The sequence below is a fragment of the Colobus angolensis genome, unplaced genomic scaffold (assembly GCF_000951035.1).
Source record: "Colobus angolensis palliatus isolate OR3802 unplaced genomic scaffold, Cang.pa_1.0 Scaffold208, whole genome shotgun sequence".
NCBI lineage: Eukaryota > Metazoa > Chordata > Mammalia > Primates > Cercopithecidae > Colobus > Colobus angolensis.
The window spans coordinates 385,816-411,312 of record NW_012115244.1 but is presented as its reverse complement, the minus strand read 5'-3'; the positions used below and the strand labels follow the sequence as shown (position 1 = coordinate 411,312).

The following is a 25,497-nucleotide window of genomic DNA, read 5'->3' as shown; positions in this document are numbered from 1 at the left end:
TCCAGCGTCTCTTTTGTGGCCCCCCCCATCCCCCAGGATCATCCCCGTGTAATGGGTGGAGGTGGAACAGGCCATGTCACAGCAACAGGTCTCCATATCTGAGCAAATACTGAGCTTTTTCCTGTTTGGGGGATGGGGGGGCCACTTCACCTGACGCTCAAACACACCAACCCCAGGCCTTGCTTTTGTGCCAGCTCCCCCTCCCCCTCCCGGAGGCCTGGGCCCCACCTTGTCCTCACTGAGTGGGAAGGGCAGGTGGAGACCAGACGGACCCCCCCACCCCCGCTGGGGGGGCTCGTCTGAAAAATGACTCAAGGGCCTCCTTCCAACACAGTTGGAGAGAACCCGCTCAGCTCCCCAGAGGCCGTCTCCGCCCCAGCTACACACACTGCCTTGTTCTCACCCCCTGCCCTGTGCCTGGCATTTGTTCTCTTCCCCCACAAACGTGGAATAGGGAGGGCAGGGTCCTTTCTCCCCTTACTCTGACCTGTGGCTTTTCCAGGTGCCAGGAACTTTGGTCAGGCCAGGCTCCATCTGTCTGGCCTGAGCAAAGACCTGGCTGGTTTCAGTGGCTCCAGTGAGGAGCCCAAGCTCACGTCTCCCCCCTGGTGTCCCAGCACTACCTGTTTGTTTGGTGGGGCAGGTGGTGGCATCATGCTGGGCCTGACAGGGTCCAACGCTGTCCTTGGCTTCAACATCCCCCCAGGGGAGGGTCTTGGCCCCTCCACCTGCCAGCACCAGGCCCTACCTCTGCAGTGATCACCAGAACCCTCCCCTCACCCACACCTGCTCACCTCCCACCTGAGAGGGGCCTCCAGCTGGGTCCCCCGTCCCCCACCAGCCCCTCTGGCCAGGTCACCAGCTGCCACTCTCAGATGTTCTCTTGGCCTTGGCAGCATCTACACCCCTCCCCACCTTCTGCTCCCACACCCCTGGCCAGGCCTCCCCACAGACGACACAACAGCTCAGCAGGCGAAGCCCTGGGCCAGGTGGGACTCAGGTTTGAACAGGAAGAGCAGTGACGGGGCCACAGTGACACCAAGAAGGGAAGGACTGGGGCCCTCTGAGACCCCAGGGAAAGGAGAGGCCTTTGGGACAGAATTCCCAAGAACGGAGAGGATCTGTCACCCATGGGCGCTGGCCCCCTCACTCTGCCAGGTGCCGTTTGCTGCCTGCAGAGGGCCAGATGTGGTTGACCCGCATTCCCCTGGGCGCCTGCTGTCCCCCTTCCTGGGTCTGGCCTCCATCCCTTCAGTTCTGGTCTAACCGGAAGCTGCCGTCCACCTCAAGTGTCCTCTGGACCTGCAACAGCCTCCTGGGGGCAAACGACCACCCACCCTTTCACGCCCCCAAGCCTCCGTGATGCCAGCTTCTGCACTCCCTGGGGAGGGATAGGAACTTCCTCGCCAGCCATGCCGGCCCCTAGACCAGCCCTGAGGCCTGGAGGGAATCAAGCAAGGCCCCAGTGAAGCCTCCTGCTCAATCTGCCCCCAGAGCAAAGCCACTCCCAGGGACATGCAGGCTGAGCTGGGTGGACCCAGACACCAGGAAAGGCTCCTGAGAAAGATGCCAGCCTCCCACTAGGTGGGCCTGGATAGGTGCAGATGGGACCCTCTGGGTAGGCTAGAACAGGCAGCCGGGATGTGGGTAAGGCAGGCACAGGAGCATGGCGTTAGTTCTCTCTTTATATAGACTCTGGTTCTAGAAACTCGCCTGCAGCCGCTGGCTGGACTATTTACAGGCCCACTGCGGGCTGTACCTTGGCCACCTCCCGGCACGGTGCTCAGCTGTGATGCCAAAATAAGTTAGGGCCAGCCGGGTGGGGCGGGGCGGGGCAGGGACGGGGGCTGTACACACAAGTGCTGGGGGCTCGGGGCCTCAATACTGTCGAGGGCCGGGGCTGTAAACATGGCCGGGGCGGCCCTGCCCACCCCTAGTGGTCGGTAACGACTGGAAGCAGAGCAGCCGGGCAGGGCCGGGAGGCTCAGGCGTCCGACAGGCAGCTCTGGATCCGGTCTACCCACTGCTGGGCCGAGGGCACGTCCTGGGCACAGAAGTTGTAAACGCGACGCGTTGTCTTCACCTGGGGAAGGGCAGGTTACTGACTCCGCAGCCCCCACACTGCAGAGCCCCTCCCTCCGCTCTCCCAAGCCCCAGCCAAGGCTCACGTCAAAGAAGGCCTTCTCGTCCACAGTCTTAGGGGCACCCATGGTGGGCGTGCCAGGTGCCACAGCCTCCACCTCCGCCAGGTCGATGACACCCTTGCACTCTGTGTCCACACGGTGGTCATAGTAACGCAGCTGCAGGAGGCCACAGAGTCAGCGCAGCCCCTTCCCCCGAGTCCCCCCGACCACCTGATCACTCACCTGGTGCTTGGTCTTGTCCAACACGAACCAGCGGGCCTTCCAAGGCTTCATGAAGGCCCCCTTCTTGTACAGAGTGCCCTCGTAGGACCTGCATTTGCAGCAGAACCAGGGCCAGGTTGGCTGTCATGGCCCAGCCAAGCCCAGGCCCCAGCAGTTGTCCCCACCTGCTGTCCCAGCCCAGGAGGTAAGACCAGGCTCCCTGTCCCCAGAACTGACCTAAACCCAGAGCACTGGCCAGGGGGCCACAAAGCAGCCTTGGGGCTGCAAGCCCAGGAAGACGGCCCAGAAAGGAGACGGTGAAGGATGCCTCACCCCCTCGACTCCAGGGAGCATCCCCACAGCAGAGCCTCAGGGTCTTGGGAAAGCAGCCCCCCAACAGAGGGCAATCGCCCTTACGAGGAGAAGGATGCCGGGCAGGTAAATCTGTAGACGCAGCCGCGGCAGCAGCTGCCCAGGATGGATCCTGCCAGGCTCCAGACTCATGGGGGCCCCACTACCTCCCTCTCTCTGCTTCTCCCTCAGCCATTGCAGGCTGTGGTCGGCTGCGGTCACCAGTTCAACACCCCAAACCCCTCCCGATGGTAGCGTATAATTAGGCCATCATTGTGGCCTTCCCAACAGATCCTTCTAACCTAAATGACAAGCTCCTCAAAAGCACCTGCATCTCCCACCAGAGGACTGCCTGGGACCCCAGAACACCAGCTCAGAGGTGTCCATGCAGCAGGGGGAGGCCCCCTCATACCTGTTCTCACTCTCAGCTGTCTGGAACTGGCTGTACAGGGTGCTGGTGCTACGGCGGGCAGCCTGGCGGGAGCCAGATGCGGTTGAGCCACTACTCTGGTCGCTGTCCAGGCTGAGGCTCAGGGTGGAGCCCACGGGCCCCTCCTGCAGGTACACACCCAGCGAGCGGCGGTGGTGGGGTGCGGTGGACACCAGGAGGGAGCTAGGGGTGCCCTGGAAACAGGAGGTTGGGACTTGGGTCACGGCTGGGCAGACTCCACTTTCTCCCAGCAACAGGCCCACCGTGGCTGCTCACTGGCCCTCACTCACACGTCCGTCTGGCCGGCCTTCGAGGCGCTGTGCAGCCTTCACCCGGTCCCAGGTGTCCTTCCAGCGCTCAGCGGGTCGGCCCAACTCTGTCTCCAGCCTCTGCAGCTCCTGGCGGGGAGAATTAGTGAAAAGTTTGTTCAAAAGGAAATATCCAGACTACAGCATGAAAAGACGAAAGGATAGAAAATACAGGAAAGAGATACAATGGAAAGGCCTAACGTGTGTAACTGGATCACAGGGGGAGATGGCAAAGGGAGGGAAGAAATATGCAAAGTGAATATTTGGGGACAACAGTTGAAAAATTTCCCCAACTAACCAGAGGCATCAAACAACATAATCAAGAAACACTACAAACCCCAACAGGGTAAGTTAAAAACACACACACCCCCACCCCCCGGCCAGGCGCGGTGGCTCACGCCTGTAATCCCAGCACTTTGGGAGGCCGAGGCGGGTGGATCATCTGAGGTCAGGAGTTCGAGACCAGCCTGGCAAACATGGCGAAACCCTGTCTCTACTAAAGATACAAAAATTAGCCGGGCATGGTGGCGGGCACCTGTAATCCCAGCTACTCAGGAGGCTGAGGCAGGGGAATTGCTTGAACCCGGGAAGTGGAGGCTGCAGCGAGCCAAGAGTGCACCATTGCACTCCAGCCTGGTCGACAAAGCGAGACTCTGCCTCAAAAAAAAAAAAAAAAAAAGCTATGCGCCAAGTCCAAATTCTAGAGGTTAAGCTGAAAGACGCCGGACTTCCAAAAGGCCAGTGTGGCAAGACCTCACCGAAGGCACAAAGACACACAACTCCAACTGAAGCCCTGGAGAGGCCACATACCTTAGGCTGCTCTATCCCTGCAGCTTCTCTAGAGGTGCTGGAGAGCTGCCCAAACAAAGCTTAGAAACAAGCCTCAGACAGACCAAGCTGACCCACAAGCTCATTACCTACCCGCAAGAATAGCACCCCAGACTCCTTAAAGAAAGACAACACAGGCAGGGCACAGTGGCTCACGCCTGTCATCCCAACAGTTCGGGAGGCTGAGGAGGGAGAATCACTTGACCCAAGGAGTGTGAGAACAGCCTGGGCAACATCATGGCAAGACCCCATCTTTATATATATTTTTAAGTTATAAATGTGTTTCAAGTTTTAAAAGAAAAGATGGACATAACAGTTTATCAGATGGGGAATCTCTATAATAAAAAGGGTTAAATTCATTAGATGGGGCCAGGTGCGGTGGCTCCCACCTGTAATCCCAGCACTTTGGGAGGCCGAGGTGACAGGACTGCTTGAGCCCAGGAGTTTATGAGACCTGTCTGGGTAACACAGGGAGACCCTGTCTCTACAAAAAAAAAAAAAAAAAAGCCGGCATGTGGCACAGGCCTGTAGTCTCGGCAACTCGAGAGGCTGAATGAACAGGAGGATTGCTTGAGCCTGGGAGGTCCAGGCTGCAGTGAGCCATGACTGTGCCACTGCACTCCAGCCTGGGCAACCAGAGCAAAACCCTGTCTCAAGAAATAAAAAAATTCATTTGATGGGCTTGAGTATATTAAAAACAAAGAAAAGAGTAGTGAACTTGAAGACAGGACCACAGAAATCATCCAAAATGAATTGCAAAGATAAAAACTGAGAAGAAAAAAGCAGAGCCTCAGCAACATATGGGACAATAAAGTCCCGGAAGGAAAGGGAGAGATTATGCAGAAAAAGTAATTTATAGAAGCAGTGGCTTAAAATGTATTAAATTTGACAAAAATGATCATCCCACAGACCCCAAGCAGGATGAAAGCAAAAACCACAATGGTCAAATTGCTGAAGCCAAAAATGAATGCAAAATCTTAAGGCAGAGGATGAAAGGGTGCCATATACACAGTTTATAAGGATAAGAATGAACACCAACTTCGAAGCAGAAACAATGCAGGCCAGAAAACAAAGTAATTTTTTTTTTTTTTTTTTTTGAGGCAGAGTCTCACTCTTGTCGCCCAGGCTGGAGTGCACTGGCGCGATCTCAGCTCAGTGCAGCCTCCACCTCCCAGGTTGAAGCGATTCTCCTGCCTCAGCCTCCTGAGTAGCTGGGATTACAGGTGCCACCACGCCCGGCTAATTTTTGTATTTTAGTATAGAGATGGGGTTTCACCATATTGGCCAGGTTGGTCTCGAACTCCTGACCTCAGGTGATACACCTGCCTCAGCCTCCCAAAGTGCTGGGATTACAGGTGTGAGCCACCGTGCCTGGCGCAGTAATGATATCTTTTGAAGTGACATCAGTTGAACTGCTGAATGTAAAAAAAAAAAATAGAAGCTGTCAACCTAGAATTGTATATCCAGAGAAAATGCCCTTTGCATAATAAAGGCACAAAGATGTTTTCAGATCAACAAAAGCTGAGGGAATTTGTGACTGGCAGATCTGTATTACGAGAAATATTAAAAAATTCGTCAGGCTGAAGAGAAATAATAACCAGACCAGATTATACTGACAGAATGAAGAATGTTAAAGACGGCAAAAATAGAAGACGTTTTCCTTCTTTCTTAATTTCCTTAAAACAAAGTTGACTGTTTAAAACAAAAACAGGGCCGGGCATGGTGGCTCACACCTGTAATCCCAGCACTTTGCAAGGCCAAGGAGGGCGTATCACCTGAGGTCAGGAATTTGAGACTAGCCTGGCCAACACAGTGAAACCCCATCTCTACTAAAAATACAAAAAAAATTTAGCCGGGCATGGTGGTGGGTGCCTATAATCCCAGCTACTTGGGAGGCTGAGGCAGGAGAATCACTTGAACTCAGAGGCGGAGGCTGCAGTGAGCCCAGATCGCACCACCGCACTCCAGCCTGGGTGACAGAGAGAGACTCCATCTCTCCAAAAAAAAAAAAAAAAAAAAACCAAAAAACCACCATTCTGGGTGTTTATGTCATATGTAAAAGTAAAATGTGTGACAGTAACAGGACAGGAAAGGCGTGAGTGGACATACACCACTGTAAGGCTCTTCTGGTGTGAACGGGGTAATGTAATTTCAAGTCAGATGATTATAGCCCTGGCAACTCCTGAAACATAACACAGAGAGAGACAGCTCAACTCACAGTAGAAAGAATACTAAAAACACATTTTTTAAAAAAAGAAAAGCCAGAAAGGAAAAAAAATCAAAGGGACAAAGAGAAAACAAACAGCAAGACGCCAGACTTAAAGCCAGCCACATCAATAGTAACAGTAAATTAAAATGGGCTAAAAATTCCAATTAAAAAAAACCATTAGACTGGGTAACAGGAAGACCCAACTACATCTACATCCTGTGTCCAAGAAACTCACCTTAAACATAAACACACAGACCAGTAAAAAACACAAGTATAGAAAATCACAGAGCAAGCTGATGCTGGTCACCACAAAGCTGAGTGACTCGTCAGCACCAATCGGACCGCGCCAACTTTAAGACAATGAGCTTCGCTTGAGAGAAAAAGGGACCGCTGTCTGTGTGTGGATCACCTCCATCGCAAACCATGACTCCCGTGCTCCCCCAGACCGAGTGCCCCATGCTAAGTCACTGAAATAAATGACTCATTTCAGCCTCACCACTTCCCTGTAAGGCAAGAATCAGCATTTCCACTTTCTGCACAAGGAAACAGAAGCTCGAAGATGCTTAGATAACCTCTAAGGCCACGCAGCCAACAGTGGGGAGCTGAGTGCAGGTCCCCCCATGGCCTAGCTCTGAAGTCCTACACACCAACCTAGCCGCCACCCCTCAGTCTCCTTTCTCCCTCCCAGGCGTCTCTGCCTTGTCCAGTCCAGGCCCACCAGGGATGGCACAGGGGTAAGAGAGGGGTAAGAGAGGCCTAAATGTCAACCCCAAGCTTTCGGGGCAAGAACCCAGAGCTGCTCACATTAGGGCAGGTGGGGCAGGCAGTCTGGCAGAGGGAGTAAAACACCGTCATCTCTAAGGGCTGACTCCTCAAGAGTTGCCTGGGCTGCTCAAAGCCAGGTCAGGGAAAACACGCGGGCCCAGAGTGGCGGCTGTGTACTGAGACCTGGGGGTCTCCGGTCCCTGTCTGGAAGCACCCACTGAGTGGGGCGGGGCCCTGGGGAGCCACAGCCACCCCCAGGGGTAACCGGACTTACGTGCACGTACAAGTGCACACACACGCACAACCCTGGAGTCTGAGCAAGAGGAGGGGGTGCCAGGCCAGACCCTGCTCCAGGGCCACACGCACCTCCAGCAGGCGTGAGATGGCGTCAGGCTGGGCCCGTGGGCAGCTGTCGTAGCAGGGCCACACCACACGGCGCCGGCTCTGGGGAGCGCTTCCGTCAGACCGCTCTTCCTCTGGGGGCTCGGGGGGCCCCTGGGCCAGTTCCCAATCATAGGGAGGGCCCTCGGCCAGCGTCTCCTCAGTGTAGAAGTCCCACACTTTCAGGTTGGACACGTTGCTGTAGGGCCGCAGGACCTGGGAGTGGGCCTGCAGTTGAGGACCTGGGTCGGACAGGAGCTGCCTACCCGACCCAGGCCCCAGCTTACCTCCGTGTCCTCGGGCGCATACATGTAATTGTAGAACACAGGCGTCCTCTTGCTCAGTCGGTCCACGTACTCCCACACAGACCTGCACGGCAGCTGGCCCCTGCGTTCCCCCTTCTCCTCGTACAGCAGCCCTGCACAGGGCCAGCAGTGAGCCTGGGCCCCTCCTGACCCGTGGCTGTCCCAGCCCCGACTCCCCACCTACCCAGCTCAATGCGCTCATAGTCAGAGTCGAGCAGGAAGGTCCGGAAACGGCGGGACACGTGGTGGTAGCCGAGGAACTTGAGGTAGAACTGGCTGAACTCAAACTCCATGGGGAACTGCAGGTGGACCTGCACGCCGCGTGGGCCAGGGGTCAGGGGTCAGCGTCAGGGTGCACAGCCCCGGCCCACCCACACAGCGGCCTGCCCACCTGGTGCACGCAGTCCAGGAACTGCAGGTGGACCTGCACGCCGCGTGGGCCAGGGGTCAGGGGTCAGCGTCAGGGTGCACAGCCCCGGCCCACCCACACAGCGGCCTGCCCACCTGGTGCACGCAGTCCAGGAACTGCAGGAAGACGGGTGTGACGCCGCTGCTCTGCCCAGCCAGGGTGTGGGCCCCACGGTGGCTGAAGCGGTGACCGAAGGACAGCCACTCCTTCTCCAGCAGCAGGCGGAAGCCCTCCAGCGTGCGGTAGAAGGGGTCTGAGAGCAGCTGCACCAAGGATACCACCTGCCAGCACCGCTGGAGGGTCAGTGAGGAGCCCGGGAGCCTGGCCCACCCCACCCCATGCGCCACACACCTGGGTGGTGATGTCCCAGCCGTCCTCCAGGCCCACCAGCACAGAGGAGCCTGAATCCAGGAGCTCCACCACCAGCACAGACACCTGCAGCAGCTTGTGGATCTGCAGGGACAGGCGGCCTCAGCACCTCTGGGACCCGCCGCCCTCCCGCCTCGCCGCTCACCAGGCTAGAGACCCGCACGTCCACAGGCACCGGAGAGGCAGGCCCTGTCCACAGCCCTCTGACCCCTGTATGCGGGCACAGTACTGGACCGACACAGCTTGCTCTGGGCATGCCAACCACCGCCGCCTCCAGCCTGCTGGCCACAGCCCACCTCCTTCCAAGCCCTCTAGGACCGAGGGACGTCCCTGTCCCTCAAGATGCCCAGGGCCCCATCTTCAGTGTTCCCCGAGCCAGCGTCCTGTCAGTACCCACCCCCAAGAATGCAGCAGAGGCCCAGAACCATAAACCGCATCCCCCGTGTGGTCATCAGCCCACCTGGGCCCAGCAAGCTGCTCCGACACACCCATGCCCAGGCCCTGGCCACTCTCACTGCCAGCTGCCTTCCAGGCCCAGAGCCGGGGTGGGAAGTGGCTGTCACCTCCTCCTTCCAGTGCTCCACACTCTCAGACAAGCAAACCTAGACCCGTCCGCTTGGCTCTAGCCAAGGGGTAGGCCCAGCACCAAGGTGGGCAGAGGGACAGGGGCAGTGCGGAGACCTGGATCAGCCACTCCGAGTCTTCCAGCGAGCGCAGGAAGGAGGCTGGGCTGGGCTCAGCAGCGGGGCAGCCTGGGACACACGCCTTCAACAGCTTCTTGAAGCTAGCCTTCACCTGCCGTGCCTCAAATACCTCAATGGGCACCAGCTCCCACTGCTGCAGGGGGTCTGGCCGCACACCCTGAAAAGAACCCGGCCGAGCACCGTGAGACACGTGAGGCCCAAGCCCCCTGCCCAGCCCCACCCCCACGCCCCAGCCCAGTCACCTTAAGCTGGGCTTTGTCCCCGAGGATGTAGAGGGCTGCTCGCTGCGGCCGCAGGAAGCCCGGGTCGGGAGGGCCCCCGTTGGCCTGGGGTGGGGCCAGCGCGTCTCTGCCAGCCAGCCGGGAGCCCACATCGGTGCCAAGGCCACTGCTGCGCCCACTGGTCCGGACACTGCCCCACTTACCTGTGGAGAAGACGCCAGGTAAGCACCCGAGGGGGGCCAGGGCACCACTTACCTGGGGCTGGCTGGGCCTGGCCTCCAGGGAGGGGGTTGAGCTCCCAGGGCAGGGGTGGTTGGCAGGACCCCGGCAGGGCCGTGCGAGAGGAGGGCTGGAACACACAGGTGCTGAGACGTGGGGTGGCAGCCAGTGTTAGTTTCTAGGGCAGGACTCACGGGTCAGGTAGGTAAGGACTGGGGCTCGGGAGACGGGTCGTTAGTGTCAGGCGTGGAGGGAGACATTAGTGCCCGCAATAACTCAGTGCACACTAGAGGCCGCCAGCCCCAACTAAGGGGTGGCCTGTGCAGGCTGGGTACGGTACCTCGGGGTGCGGTCCGTCTGGAGGCCGAGGCCGCCATGGGGTTGGACAGCGTGGTGACCCTGGCTCTGGGGCTGGGAACTGGGGGCACAGCAGAGAGAAGGCTCAGGCCTAGCCCCAGGCCTGGGGGTGCCCAGCTTGGGGGTGCCTACAGGCCAGAGGCTCCCACCAAGCCCCCAGGGAGCCTGGAGGTAGCAGCCGTCAGCCCCAAGTCCCTGATCTCAGGAGAGTGGGAAGAGCCGTCCTGGTGCGGGCCTCTCTGCCAGGGCAGGGCAGTCCGCAGAGTACTCTGTGGCAGCAGAAGGGCTGTGTGGTGGGGATCCCGGGCTCTCCCCTGAACACCTCCTCTCTTCCCACGTAAGCCAGCTCAGAGCAAGTCTGTCTCTGAGTCCCTCCTCCACACCCTGGCCTTTGTCCTCCACTCAGGGGACCAGGGCTTGTGACGGGCACAGCTCAGAACTCTCAACAGACGGGCATGCAGAGGCCTCTGTCCAGGGCATAGCAACAGAAGGTAACCAAGAGGTGTGGCCTGGAGAATAGACCAGCGACCTGGAGGCTTCCCAGAGAGGGGAGGTGGGGGGCTCAGAGCCTGAGCCCAGTCCAAAAGGATGGAGAGCAGCTCAGTCCAGGATACAGGCAGATCTGAGTCCTAGGCTGAGGCTTACAGTCCGACGACGTGGCCTGAAGGTACGGGGAGGCCCCAAGAGGAAGTGGCAGCCCAAAGGGCTGGGAGATGCCTGGGGTCCACAGTGGGTCTCTGGGCGCCTGGCCCTGCCTTAGGTTCACCTGCTTCTGTAGAGCCCGAGGGTGGGACTGAGAGAGGCAATGTCCCCTCGCCCACCAAGTGGTCACTACGGGCCAAGCACAATGCCAGCCCGACACACCCTGCACCCTCTGACGGCGGCCACACTGCAGACACCCAGCTCACGGTGAGGACGCAGCACCAGCCTGCTTTGGATGCCAACCAGGGCCCAGTGGGTCCTTATAAAGAGGTCAGAGCTGGGACTAGAAGCCACAACTACAGCTGAGGGAAGCTGAGCCCTGAGTGTTGCCGGGCACTGAGAAGGACACTGGGAGGCAGCAGCCACTGGCACTGAGGATGGTCGGAGACGCAAAAGAGGCTCCACAGGAGGCACAGACATGGGCAGGAGGGGCAGGCCCACCCGCAGGTGCCACTCAGGGTTTCTGGCAGAGGTGGGAAGGCAGGAAGACAGGGTGAGTGTAAGACAGAACCATAGAACATGATATCTAGAAAAATGAAACCACTTCTGAACTAGAGAACAGGTGCTCCAGACAGTGAGTGTGGGGCATACCTGCCACCCCGTCCAGGGGCCAGTCCGCCTCGGTGTGTGTCGGGCGCCTGCAAAGTGTGCGAGGCGGTGGGGACAGAGATAGCAAGGCCAGCTCGGGCAAGGCCCAAGGAATCAGGACACACGAGGACAGAGGCCACGCAGCGGGCAGAGCCAGGCCAGAGGCTCCAAAGACAGTCTGGATGGGGGGATCGGGGAGGGCGGAGGGTGGGGGATGAGGAGAAACAGTGACACTGGGAGGGAACAAGACAGAGGAGCATCTGGGATGTTTCCAGGCTGTGGGAAATGAGAAGACAGAGCCACGCAGAGGCAGCACCTGGAGGCCCCTGCAGGAAGCTGCAGCAGACGCAGAGGTGGAGAGCAGGGCAGTCGGAGCAGGCAGGATGTCAGAGAGAGCAGGACGTCAGGGCGGACAAGAGGTCAGGGCACACACCTGGTCTGGGCAGGCTTCCCGCCCCTGCCCCACGGCATCCTCCTCATCCCATACCCAAACATCCATGATCAAACGCCGTTTCTGCCCCTCCACGGCCTGCCTGCCAAACCATAAATGCCACCACAGCCCCCTAAAGTGCCCCCGGCCCCACCGTCTGCCCACAAGCGCCCTCACCATGACTGCCCATGTGGGCTGAGGAGAAGCCGCTAAGCGTGTTGCGTCCCGACGCGTCCGCGTAGCGGGGCATGGAGCTGACCACGGCCTGCAGGTACTTCTCCTGCTCCAGGCTACTCGAGTCCGCCTGGGACTGGCCTGGAGGAGGACGTGGAGCTGAGGCAGGGGAGGGTGGGATAGGGCAGGGCAGGCACAGGGCAGGACGCAGGAGGTACCTGGAGAAGGTGCGTTCTGGGCCTTGAAGAGGCCGACGACACCTTTGCCATGCAGGCCGCCAGAGCGCAGCAGTACTGCCTTAGACCGCCCACTGCGCCAGCAGACCACGGGGAAGCGGTTCTGGCGGTAGCAGCGGGACACGCGCTGCAGGGCGTTGTCCTGGACACTCTGGGGTACAATCAGCAGCCCTGGGTAGCTGTGAGGAGGCAGAGGCATGAAGGCGGCTGGCGACCCCACCCACTCTGGGCTCACGCCCCAAGCAGGGCAAGAGGAGCCAGCCCGTGGCTCCCAGCAGGAGGCACTTCCAGCTCAGCCACGGGAACCTCCAGCACACGCCCACAACCCTGTGGCCCGTCCGTCTGCCCTCTCCCCCTCCACATTCCTGACATGACCAGGAGCCGTGGCCCAGGCCCACAGCAGGCAGGAAAGACACTCAGCCACCTGCCAACCACCCCGGCCACCCCGGCCGGCCCTCACCTGCGGCAGATGGCGTACATGCGGTTGACTGGAGAAATGCGGAAGGGCTCAGACTTGGCCCGGCTCAGGCTGCTGCTCAGGGTACCCAGGCCGAGGCGCTGGTAGTCGCGGCAGCAAGCCCTTTCCACCAGGCTGCTCATGGTCATGCGGTCGGAGGGCTTCAGCGCTGAGGACGGGGTCAGCGTGCTGGGCTCCAGCTCCTCCGACACTGTGCGGGCCAGGCACACCGGGTCGTCACCCAGAGGCCGCTCCACCTGTCCTGATCCTCCCTGGCGAGTGTCAGCATCCAGAGACCACCCAGGACTCCACCCCGCCCTTCCACCTGAGATCTCGTCCTCCTGGTCCTCGGGGGGCGGCTGGCCCCGGTGCTCCCAGCTGGGGGGGTTGTACTTCTTACGAGTGACGTGCTGCCGCCCGATAGTCTTCTTGGCATTCTTGACCAGGTTCCGGGACAGGGTTCTGGGGCACAGAGTCACCAAGGTGAGAAAAAGGGACAGAGACAGGCACAGGGGCTTAGGACGCTTGGAGCAGAAACTCATGGCTGAGGCCCAGCTGCCCCGGCTGGGGACCCAGATCCACACCTGAGGGAAGGACCCTTGTCCTTGGTGACTCGCGGGGGCCGGCCAGGTGTGTGGGCAGAGCCCAGGGTGAACGCGAAGGTGGCCCTGACGTCTGGCGGGTACCGCAGCTTATGCAGCTGCTTGCGGAAGAGCTCGGCACTGTCAGACCCCACCTCCTCATCAAAGGCCATTTTCAGCAGCTGCGTCAGAAAAAGCAACCCTTAGGAGTCTGGGTGGCCCCCAGCCCCTCCCCAACCCTGACGCTGCCAGGTGCCAGGCTCCCCTTCCTGCAGCCATGACACAGAGAGAAGCAAGGCACAGGCAAAGGCCTGTGCCCATGTCACACGAAGGCAAGCATTTGTGTAAACGTGAAATCTCAGTGGCTGTGAGGTGAGGCCTGGGCTTGCAAGGCACACCCAAGACATGCACTTGAGGGTCGGCGCCCCAAGAAGAGGACAAGGACCCAAAGACTGCATATCAAACAGTGGACGTCAACTCAAGAGCCACGGTGAGGGCCCCAGACACGCAGGCCTAACAACAGGGCCACTGGTGGAAACTGGCTTAAAAATGGTTCATACGAGAAAGACCGGTTCGCACGAGAAAGACCAGGGCGGGAACGAGAGCCCCACCCGTGCACCACGCCCCACCTGGAATGTGCAGGAGCGCAGCTGCAGCCCGTCCTGCAGGAGCTGGTCCACAGGGGTCTGGACGCTGATGCGCTTCTCCTTGGTCAGCGCAGCCACCGGGAAGGAACGGACCACCACCTGCTCCCCAACTTAGGACAGGCCAGGCAGAGTCAGAAGCAAGGAAGATAAGGGGGGGTCCCAGAATCTCAGCGTATCACAGTTACAGGGGATCCCAAGTGGGTGGGGAAGGAGCAGACAAAGGCCCATTTCCCATGGGGATCCACAACCCCCGAGAAAAGGGTGGGAGAAACAGGGAAAGTCCATTCATCCCTGGCGGGAGGGGGCGACAGGGCCAGAGGGTCTGCAGGCTCACCCAGGGGGTCCGTGGGCATCCCTGTGAAGATGACCCGGTACGTGGTGAGGAAGACGGCGCCCTCAGCTGGGAGCAATGCTGGTCCCCCGGCACTGCCCCCCGCACCCTCCTCACGCCCATCCGGCAGCAGGTAGACGCGCAGGCCGTCCAGCACACACTCCTCACCGGGCAGCAGGCGCGGCCGCAGCAGCTTGGGCTACTCGAAAACAAGAGCAGGAGCTCAGGATGCAGCCCCGGCCTTGGGCGCCCACAGCCCTGCCGGCCCCCACAAACCTTCTGGATGGGCGGCAGCCTCCGGCTCTCCCGCTGCACGGCCTCCAGGGTCTCGATGTGCATCTGGACGATGTCTGGGGGAAGGTAGTTCTCACACTCTGCATCCAGCCCCACCCATCCAAGGGGGTGTCACCAGCCCCGACCCTCGTACCTGGCACCATGACATGCAGCCCCTTGAGGTGGTCGCTGGTGACCCCACTCTCCGTGCAGACCTTGTCCACAAAGCGGTTGATGAAGCGGACCACAGCCCCAGCCACGTCGCAGGTCTCTGCGTCCTCAAAGCCACTCTCCGTGTCATAGCTCTCAGCCACGCTGCCAGCCATGCTGGGCCAGGGAAGAGACTGTGGGCATGGGCCCCGCCCACTCCAATGGGCCCAACCTCCAGTCCCCGCCTCACCTGTTGGTGACCAGGCTGTTACTGGCGCTCTCCAGGTCGCCCAGCCCAGCGCGCTCCCGAAGTAGCCGGCTCTTGCTGCTGTCCAGGGGCAGGAGGAGGTAGCTCATGCGGTTGGCATAGTGGATGGCCTGGCTGAACACCGTGCTCTCCTCCTTCTGCACCAGCTCCTGCTGCTTCTCACGGCTCAGGGTTGGCCACAGGCGCCGCTGCTCAGAAGCCACATCCAGGGCAGAGCGCTCGTCCTCCTGGGAAGGTGCCTCCCCAACCTCCTGCCACAGCACCACAGGCATGAGCTGAGGCCGCACTGCCCCCAGCCCCCAGTCCCCAGCCCCGGGACTCCCTGCGCACCTGGGCAGGGGCCGGGTCCTCGGTGGGCTCCAAGTAGAGGGCCCGGATGTGAGTCTGCACATCTCCATAGAACATGGCCTCCCAGAACTGTGGCGTGCTCCACACCACGTGCTCCTGCACACAGCTGTACGCGAACTGCGTCACCCCCGGGCTCAGCTTCTGCAGAAGCCAGGGGAGAAGGTCAGCGGGACGCAGCCAGGAAGTGACTGGGAAGGAGACCTCAGCCATGCCACCACTCACCCGGCAGAAGGCTGTGACCAGAGGCAGCAGAGCAGCTGCGATGCCATGCTCATCCAGAGAAGTGCAGTCCTGCAGGCAAAGCGAAAGCCTGTCAGGACATCTCCCCTCCCAGGCAGCATTCACCTCCCACCACGCCCCCACCACTCCCGTAGCCACCGCGGACCAGCACCTGACACCGTGGCTCCAGCTCCCCAGGGCTGCCTCCGAGGCTCAACATCAGGAAACCCCAGGTCCCAGCACCTGCCCCCAACAACGGTTCTCTCCACCGTGTTCCCTGCAGACCCAGGACCCCTGCCCACTGGCACAGGAGTCTCCTGCACCCTCTCCACTCTCACTCGCAGACCAGGGTCTCCCTGCCTGTTCCCGCTCATGCGCCATGCCACTGGCAGGATGGGGGACCTGGCCTCACCTGCAGGCAGCAGTTCATCATACGGACGACAAAGTCAAACTGCTGGTGGTCCAGGACCGCACGGTTCTGCTGCACATGCAGGTGCAGCTCCTGGGCAAGGCAGCGGCGAGCAGCTCGCCCCTTCAGGGCCCTCAACACGGCAGGGAGCAGCTGCGGGTGGGGAAAGGAGACATGGGCCGAGGGCACAGAGAAGACCCACTGGGGGCCCAAGCAGGGAGGGCAGCAGGAGTCCAGGAGACCCAAATGCCTTTCAGGTGGGGTGTCCCAGACTCTGGGGCTTTGCTGACCAATAAAGACTAAAACCTCCAGTGGGCCCAGCAGCTCCACAAGTACAAGTTCACCAGGCCAGACACGAGGACACAGACGCTCACCTGTGAGCCGGCAGGGAGATGCGCTCCGGAGAGAGGCCTTGTGGCCCGGGCCCCCCCTGCTCACAGGCTCAGAGCTGCCTGGCTGGCCAGGGCTCAGTGACTCGCCTGGCACAGGCCCGGCCACAGAAAGGCTTGGAGTTTGTGTTCTATTGCTACATCGTTCATCACAAAACTGGCCGCCCCAAAAGGACACCACACAGCCAATGAAAAACAAGAGACTCCAACTGGCCATGATGAAAGACCCCAGAGGTGTTCAGTGAGCATCACAGAGGGCAAAACAGCAGGGAGCAAGCTCTGTTTTCCATTAAGTACGAGGAACAGGTCACGTATGGGCCTACCCAACTTAAGGGGAAGGATGCAGAGGAAACATACTACTGAAACCTTCTGATTTCTACAAATGGAAGTAAATCTCCCTGGCTGCGCCTCCCACGCAGGCCTGACCCACCACTCACTGAGGTCAAGAGAGGAGACCCGGCGCCCACCTGCCCTCAGGCCAGCCCAGCCACCCCCAGCTGTCTGTCAGGCAGAGGAGGCCCCGGGGCAGGGTCAGCACCCACGAGGGCGAAGCGTGGCCTGGGTCTCCTCTGAAACCCGCTGCCCTGGCCCGGTTGGAGCCTGCACAGCCCTCACCTTCTTGGCCTCAAGCATTTTCCCCTCAAACACGTAGGAGATGCAGTTGCGCACGACCTCCAGCCGCCGGGCGCTGTTGACATGCAGCCCGCTGCATCGCTCCAGTATGGCAGCTGCGGGGAGAGCACGTACACTCGGACCCCTGACCCCACGCCTGTCCTGGGCCACGCCCGGGACCTGCCTCCCCGTCCCTCCTCATTACGCACTCATGGGGGGCCCTGAGGGCACCGTGGTCCTCTTCTCGGCCTTCACAGCTGGGGGTGCACCCTGCATCTTGGCCGCAGCCTGGTCCACGATCCACTGCACGGTGCCCTCATCCAGCCGGGGGAAGGGCCGGGGCACCCGTCGCAGGTGGCTGCTCTCGCCGGGCCTCTGTACCTTGTGCATCGCCACGGCTGGGTACGGGTTCTCCTGTGGGGAGATGGGAAGTGTGGCGCAGCGGCCAAGGGATCAAGGTGGTGCGATGCCCTCCCGTCCTGCCACCCTCGTACGTTCTTGTAGAGCTGCTCTGCCAGTTCCTGGACGTGGCGCAGGATGCGCTGGGGGTGGCTCTCATCTGCCCGCATCCGAGCCACCTCGTGGGCCACCAGCTAGCGGGGTGGGCAGGAGGTTAGGTAAGCCGTGGTCAGGCAGAGCCGGGGCAGGGGCTGGGCGGGCGGGGTGGGGGTGCACCTCATCGAACAGGTCCGTGGGGCGGTACGGGACCCCACGCTCTGACACGAAGCCAGCAAAGGCCATGCCCTCCAGCACCTTCATCAGGAAATCATCCTCCACCAGCCCACGCTGGCCCAGGAAGGCTGCCTGGGGGACACAAGAAGGTCAGTCCCTCAGGGGTCTCCACCAGGCACTTATCTCCCACCCCACCCCCAGCCACCAGGTGCCCCACCTTATGGAAGCGGATGACAGGCTCTGGGTGGATGCGCACAACGTGCAGGCACCAGCGATAGCCCTGCAGCAGCTGAGCGAAGAGCCGCAGGAAGACGGCTCGCAGCTCCTTGTCCTGGGAGGAGAGCTGACTGCAGGCGAAAGCCAGGCCTACCCACCCCCACGCCAGGTCCCTCAGGCGCTCCTCCATACACCCCCCACCCCAAGCTGGGAAGAGGCCTCCCCAGGCTGCCCCGCTCCCGTCCTTCTGTCCCTCCCGCCATTCTGCACACAGGGCCACCAGCAACTCTGAAACTGTCTGGATGAGGCACTCCTGCTCAGCACCCTCAAGGGCTCCTGTGACCAGAGGTCAAGTTCCAGCCCCTGCTGGGCCCCTGCCGCCTCACCTGCACCACTCACGACCGCCACACCCAACTGCTGGCAGCTGCTTTGCTCCCAGGCCCCTTCCCGCTTACGCTACAGGAGCCGGGGCCAGCCTGAGGGTGGTGCCTTCTGTGTCAGTGGCAGCAGACATGAGCGGGGCAGCCTGAGTGCCCAGGGTCCCCATGCAGGAGCAGCAATGACACCCACCTGCATCTTCAGGGAGGACGTGGACGTCGTGGGTGGAGGGAAGGCGAGGTCAGCCAACTCCAGTTCCGGGTCCAGGACCTGCCAGCACAGAACAGAGCAGGCAGCTGCACACTGGCCCCAGCTCCAGACTGCCCGTGCTGCCAGGCAGCCACATCCCAAAGGCCCCCAAGGCTCCCGCTTGCGCGTGGTGTCCCTCACCATGCTCAGCACACTGTGTGTCTGACTCTGCAGCGGCTCCGGCAAGGGTGGAATGTGCACACACTCGGGGATGGCCACCGTTCCTCCATCCAGATCAGCAACGATCACGTCAAGCTGCGGACCCAGGGAGCCGGCAGTCAGGGACCCGCAGGCTGAGGCCGAGGTGGACGCAAAGCACAACCCTTACCAGCTCCTGAGTCTCTGCCTGGAAGGCCGCGTTGACCCCAATGATGAAGGGCGTGGGTGTGCTGAGGACCTCCAGCAGCTGAGCCGGCAGGATGGGCACATAGGTGAAGCTGTGCAGGCCCCAAAGGACGCAGTGAGCCAGGGGACGTGGCTGGGCAAAGGGGCCAGCAGGAGGGGCTGGGAGGGCCGGGTGGGGGTCACCTGTATCTGAGAGGAAACAGCAGTGCCAGGAGGCCCCTACAGGCATCGGCGAGCCGCTGGTAGCTCCGGGACAGGAAGAGAACCTTGTGCTCCGTGAGGGCGGCACAGAACAAAGACAGCACGTTGGTGATGCCTAAAGGAAGAGGAGAAACTTGGAAAGGACCCTGGGCCCCTACCCAGGCAGAGCAAGACCCCACATCCCTGACTACCAGCCCCCGAGGGGAAGCCATGCAGGGGTGGGACAGACAGGCTCACCCAGCTGGCGGAAAAGCAGGGCCACGCTGCAGCGGCTGACGGGCAGCGAGTCAGCCAGTGGAGTTTGGATGACCTGCCGGTCACCAGCCCCCAAAGAGATCGTCCTCTGCAAAAAAAGAAGGATCGGGGCTCAGTAGCTTGACCAGATCTAAGTCAGCCCAGAGCTCTGTGGCCCCAGGCACACCCTGGTGGACAGACAGACCCGAGGTGAGACTGGCTGGGATGGGCAACATGGCAAGAGGGAAATGCCATGCCCTGCCTCTGTTGTCTCAAGCAGCTGCAGAGAAAACTCAGGACAGGAGTGGCTGCTTTTGACTGGGGGTACGGATGGGGCCTAGGTGGGCAGAAGAAACAAAGAATCCATACCGCTCCTTCCTCAACAGAGTCCAGCTGCACAAGACAGACGGGCAGAAAGACACAGTTAGACACCCCAACACACCCAGGCACGGGGCAGGAAACAGACAGACAAGCTGACACCAACATCCAGAGACAGGCACACACCATCGAAGGAGCGGACAGAGAGGCTGAAGGACACAGGCCCAAAGCACAGGTGCAAAGGCCAGGTGAGCAGGCCAGGACTGTCGGGGGCAGTGGTGGCACAAGGACACAGGAGGGAGCATCCAAGGCCTCCAGCTGTGTGTGGCTCTGGCTGGGCTCCAAATACCTACAAGGGCCCCAGCAGGAGGGCCTGTGGCTGTGCAGACATCAGTTGCCCCCAAAACCCACCTGTGAGCCCCCAGCCAGGGGCACAGTGCACGTCAGCAGGTTCCCAATCACATTTTCCAGGCACACATTCAGGCCCTCCACGTGGATGGCATAGATGAGGCCGAGGCTGTTCTGCAATGACCAGAGCGGGGAGTGGTGGGACAGCCGATGGAAGCACCCTCGTCCTGCCTCGCCGTCCCAGCTGCCCGCCTCACCCTGAACACCTCCGTGTGGTCAAGTCGAGACACCAGTACTAGCGTCTTCGGTGCAAACAGCTGGGCAGACGGGGCAGGCGCTGTGGGAGACAGGTGGGCCTGGCCTCCCTCATCCTCCTCTTCCCTCTCTGTGGCATCCTCCTCGCGCGTCGTTTCCTGCTGGGGGTCAGGAGGAGATGGGGGCAGGGGGAGTTGGCCATGGCCCAAGGATGCAGCTTTGTTCATGCCATGCCCAGAGGCCCCAAGCTGACCTGTGAAGGCTCCACTGGCTCCCAGAAGGTCAAGCAGGCGCAGTAGTGGCGCTCGGAGTTGATGTCAGTGAGGACAGCAACAAAGAAGGTCGGTGGATTCCTCTCGGGACACAGCTGCCACCCGCTAGGCTGGCAAAACTGCAGGGAGGGCTCAGCAGTCAGCTCCTCCCCCTACACCTGTGGCAGGAACCAGCCCACCTGCCCCAACGTCTGCACTGCCAGGCCTGGAGGCTCCAACACACACAGGCAGCTCCTTGCTTGGAGACCCTGGGGACACGTGGACTCCTGGGCATCAGTCTCTCCGACTGAAAGGAGTAACAGCCTCTGATCTCCCCACCTGGGGCAAGGACCAGACGATGGGAGAACAGTCCCTACCATCATGAGTGAGTGACAACATGACACAGTGACACGAGCACCAAGCAGCCCGTCGGCCAAGCCGGCCACACCCCCCAACAGCGGCTCTGCTGTCTGGTCCCTCACCCAGTGGGGAGCCGGGCACTGCAGAGGCCCCTCAGTCAGGGACGAGGACAGGGCTGTGCCCACCTGCCGTCCCAACCTGCCACCCCCCCACCTGCCAGCACCGTCTCAGCATGCCCCCCACTTACCAGCTCGATGCCCTGGGGGAATGGGTTGTCTTCCCAGTCCTTCTCCGGGAAGCGCTGCAGAATCTGGCCCTGGCCTTCCCCACTCCCTGAGGACAAGAACAGGTGGTCAGAGCACCCGACCCGCCCCGCCATCCACCAGGAGGCTTGAGGATCGCAGTGTGGAAACATTCCCACCCACCAGGCCCTCATGTGGCACCAGATCAGCCTCAGTTCCCTAAAAATAGTTTTGTATGCAGAGTCTGCTGGGCAGCTGCAGACCCCAAGGCTACCTGAGAGTAGAGAAGCCCCTGCCACTACCATCCCCATTCCCCGATCCCATCCCAGAGACCTCCTTCAGCCTGACCAGCCCAGCTTCACACAGCACAGCAGCCCTCCATCGAAGGTCCAACAGTTCAGGACTGTTCCACAGCCCCCACAGCATCTGCCGCCACAGCCAGGCCCCCACTTAGGCTCTCAGCCCCCCAACAGTGGGCATCCCCCAGAGCTCCCTGTCACCCACCAGCCCTGGGCCCAGCCGGGCGTGTGGAGGACTCACGTCTCCACACGTGTTGTCTGTGTGGGGTTCAAGAAGCCTCAGCCCCACAAGGCTAGGGGACATCCCCTGCGCCCACAGCCCCAGACTCTTCCCTATCCCAGCTGCCTCAGAGACAGGTCCCCAGTACAGGTCCCAGAAGGTAGAGTTTGGCAACTGCCTGTTAGAACACCATCCCCACAGCCAGTAGGACCCAGAGGGACAGCAGCTAGACGGGAAGGATGGAGACTTGGTCCAGGACGACCACTGAAGGATGCCCAGACAGCCTCCTGAGCACTGGGATCCAGCAGCTCTCAGAGAAGAGTGGGATGGTGGTCGCATCCAGGCCTGCTCCCTGTCTCCAAATCTCCCTGTACAAAGGCCACAGGATGGGTGCTGAGCACAGCCTAAGCTCCCCTGGGCCAGGAGGCTTTCAGGGCAGGGAAAGCCAAGAGGCCTACATCTCCCCAAGAGATCCCTCCTCTCCTTGGGGCCCCAGAGCCCTCGAAGTCCCTTCTACTCTGTTCCCCCAACAACCACACCCAGGGCACTCTTTCCAGGCCCAGTCCACACTGGTGGGCTAAAGGTGCCTGCCTGTGGCTCACCCCTAGAGAGCCAAACCAGGAGGCCTGGTGGTCAGGACCACAGCGGGATACTCAGGGTGTGGCTCCCGCTGCAGGATGGCTCCACAGGCCTCCCAGGGCTTGTGGAGGACGGAGCAGGTGCAGCAAGAAAGACGAAAGCCTCCCTGCCTTCTCCTCCACACAACCCACAGGTCCCCAGGGCCTGTGCCCATCCTCTGCTTGGATGGGCCTCAACACCGCCACCCACCTGGCGGAGGCAGCAGAGCCAGACGGGCAAGGGGGGGTCATACTCAACACAGATCACCTCGTGTACCCCCACCCCGACCCCCAGGAAGCTGCAGCCCCACATCCAGCGTGCCTGCTCCTCCTGGGAACAGATGAGCAACCCTGGCAGCCCAATGGCACACGCTCCACAGGTCCCCTACAGGCAGGGAGACCACCCGCCCCCCAGGGTTATGGAGGCAGAGCCAAGGAAGTAGGCAGTGGGCAGGTTGCTGCTAAGTGGGAGATGGTGGGGCGGTGAGGGGCCAATTCTGACTCACAAAACCTCAGCTTCCTGCTCCCCTCCCCCACCCACCACTGACACTCTGCAGAGGACAGGCGGCAGACTGGTGGGGGCCCAGGTGTCTGCGGGCGCCACACCTACCTCCACACCCCCAAGCACAGCTCACTCAGGCACAGGCCCTGAGCTGCGGCTCCTCCCCCATTCCGCCCACTCCCCCAAAGGCCTCCTTGTGCTCGGCCCCAAACCACCATCTGGGCCCAGCCCTGGCTGGCACCCAGGGCTCACCCAGTTCTTGCCACGAGGCAGCAGGCGGAGGAAGGAAGGGGGTTTATGAACAGGGACAGCAGTCCCTGCACTGCAGCCTCCCCCAGGCCAGGCAGGGAAGGCAGTCTTCCCCAGGAGGATGGGCAAAGTGGCAGGTCACTGCCTACCTTGACCCTCTCCATCCCATTTGTCTTGTAAAGCACCAACTCTCACTCAGCCTTAAGTCCTCTGCAGGGCTCTACCCTCCAAAGAGCCAGCCCTGAGCTCCACTCTCCTTGGGCTGGCCCAGCAGGCCAAGCAGGCATCTCTCCCTGAGCTCCTCTGTGCCATGACGGCCCCAGACTGGCCCTTCAGGTCTCAGAGCAGCTTTCAGGCCTCAGCCCACAGAGCACCCCCTCCCCTGGGAAGCTCTGCCCCAGCCTGGGGCCTACAGGGACCCTAGGACCGACCTCCCTCCGCCACACCCCAGTGACTGCTAGTGCACCTGTTAGCTTGGCTGGGACGGACCACAGACTAATTAAGGCTTGTAGAACACATACAGGCAGCTACACGACCATCCTCCCCACACCCAACGAACTCACACCCCACAAACAAACAGGTTCCTCAGTCAGAAGTACAGGGCACCTTCCGGAGCCCCAGGGAATGACAGAACACAGCTGGTCCCTGGAAAAGCAGGCCATGGAGGGCCCTGCAGCCCTGGGCTGTGAGCAGCTCTCCTTCTCCCCGTTCTGAGGTCCCAGCCTGCACCTCAGCTCTGTGCTGTCTGGGGCCAGGCCACATCTTGGCCACATCTTGGCCTCCAAGGGGCATGTGGGGGGTTTTGCCATGTCTCTCCGGGGTCCCTACCCACCCCACCTGAGCCCTTTAGCCACAGGAGTGACCTCCAGCAGCGGAGCTCCTTGCCCACCCGAGTGCTGCCTTTACCTCAGATCAGACAGGAAGGAGGGTGTCCTCCCCGCTCCTCCCCTCAGCAACAGGACGAATCCACACAACGTGCTGTGTGGCACAGGGCACCAAGGTTTTCTTGCCCCTCCACCTTTGAACATGGGGCCGAGGGGCCACCCAAGGACAACACTAGGGCTCCTGTCCTGAAAGCTCCTCAAAAAGCACTTCCTCCTGCACCAATGTCCCTGCGGCCAGCCCCACACAGACTGCAGGCCTGAAAGGCGGGCGGGCGGGCAGGCGAACACAGACCTCGCGTTCTGTCATCTGCTGGCAGCACCCCATCACCAGTGCCAGGCTCTGACGCCTGGAGGGCTGGCCCAGGCCAGCGTGTGCTGTGGGGAAGCAAAGAACGATGGCAGCCTCTCCTGTTCCCCCACCACACTGCCCACCGTGCACGAAGACCAGCCCTGGCCAGCTCTGCCGCTTTGCAGGGAACCCAGCTATAGGAAAAGAGAAGAAAAGAAGGAAGGACAGCACCTTCCTGCGACACCACCCATCCAACCCCAACATGCACATGGCTCCCTCAGCCGCAGCAGCAGGCCATGTGCAGGGTCCCTGCAGCTTCCTCAGCCGTCCCCCCAACCTCCCCTGCCCATCAGACCAGAGCAGCTCTGACCCAAGGCCTCGGACCCCTTCCGGCTCCCAGGGTGGAGGCTGGGAGGCAGTTGAGGCCGTCCCAAACAGCCCCAGCCCGCTCCCGAGGGCGGGAAGGAACGTGGGTGGGGACAGTAGATGGGGCTCAAGAATGCAGCCAGCTCATCACAGTCAGGATGAGGCGAGGCCATGGGGTAAAAGGTCTTTTTCTCAGATGCAAGGGGTCCAGCCCCTCCTCCCAGGCAGATGCACACTTGGCTGCTGGAGCTGGAAGGCCGCTGGCCAGGTCAGGGCCAGATCAAATGTGTCTCCTGCTCCCAAAGACACCTCAGCACTGGCCATGCTGTGATCAGGGCCCTTCTGGGTGAAGAGCCGGGCAGAGGCAGTCTGTCTAGTCCTGATGCTGGCCCCAGGGCACAGAAGGCGATCCCTGACTCACCAGGTGAGGGGCCTGCAGATGGGCCGGCGCCGGCCACCATCACTCTCCGAGGTGAAAGAGTCATGGCCGGCACAGGCATTTACGTTCTCAGGGCCCCTCCCCACCTTTCCTGAGAGGTTCCAGCTGGTAACCACTAGCAACTGGGATGCTGCCTCAGGCAGGACTTGTGCACCCTCAGCACCCTGGTCCTGCACCCAGCAGCTCCAGACAGGATGTCCAGATCCAGGCAAGACAAGCTATCCGCCCTCCTAATCCCCAACCCAAGACACCCTGCATCCGGCCCTGAAGTCTTAGCCTGACAGAACAGAATGGGTCCTCTACCCACTCAGAAGTGCCTGTTGTATCTGTGCCTAGAGGATCCACATACCTGCTGCTCAGTCACTAAAGACACTCATCATTTCCAGGGCCCTCCTGTGTGCCACCACGTCACACGTGTGCATTCAACTGCATCCTCACGGAAGCCTGGGAGGTTAGCATGACTCACTCCATCCCCAGATGAGGAAACTGAGGCACAGAGAGCCAAACGAGTGGCTCCAAGTCACAAGGCTCTCAAGAGGCAACGCAGA

The 25,497-nt window shown here is 60.9% G+C and overlaps 1 protein-coding gene across 1 annotated transcript; it reads right to left on the bottom strand.

Annotated features, from left to right (window-relative positions):
* Positions 1-1,667: 1,667 nt before the first annotated feature.
* On the bottom strand, positions 1,668-24,995 carry SBF1 (SET binding factor 1). Its single transcript, XM_011942263.1, has 43 exons — positions 24,932-24,995; positions 24,148-24,230; positions 22,543-22,681; positions 21,090-21,175; positions 20,485-20,622; positions 20,234-20,389; positions 20,040-20,150; positions 19,314-19,419; positions 19,059-19,191; positions 18,859-18,967; positions 18,672-18,785; positions 18,474-18,551; positions 17,905-18,018; positions 17,691-17,819; positions 17,510-17,608; positions 17,225-17,429; positions 17,019-17,131; positions 16,018-16,167; positions 15,609-15,677; positions 15,369-15,527; positions 15,021-15,289; positions 14,775-14,947; positions 14,624-14,697; positions 14,351-14,546; positions 13,999-14,126; positions 13,373-13,551; positions 13,114-13,250; positions 12,792-12,999; positions 12,314-12,510; positions 12,099-12,236; positions 10,185-10,262; positions 9,647-9,828; positions 9,382-9,561; positions 8,683-8,784; positions 8,427-8,612; positions 8,107-8,233; positions 7,905-8,035; positions 7,603-7,833; positions 3,417-3,524; positions 3,109-3,320; positions 2,367-2,454; positions 2,169-2,300; positions 1,668-2,083 (listed from the first exon to the last, which is right to left on the bottom strand). The coding sequence occupies exons 1-43, from the start codon at positions 24,993-24,995 to the stop codon at positions 1,985-1,987; spliced, it is 5,910 nt and encodes a 1,969-aa protein (XP_011797653.1). The 3' UTR covers positions 1,668-1,984.
* Positions 24,996-25,497: the final 502 nt, after the last annotated feature.

Bases quoted from the DNA above. Each gene is read 5' to 3' on its own strand.
- SBF1 (XM_011942263.1), bottom strand. From the start codon at position 24,995: ATGACTCTTTCACCTCGGAGAGTGATGGTGGCCGGCGCCGGCCCATCT. The intron at 18,968-19,058 runs GTGACCCCCACC...GGGCCTGCACAG, and splicing joins CTGTTTCCTCTCAGATACAG to CTTCACCTATGTGCCCATCC. The intron at 15,678-16,017 runs GTGAGGCCAGGT...CTTTGCCTGCAG, and splicing joins TGATGAACTGCTGCCTGCAG to GACTGCACTTCTCTGGATGA.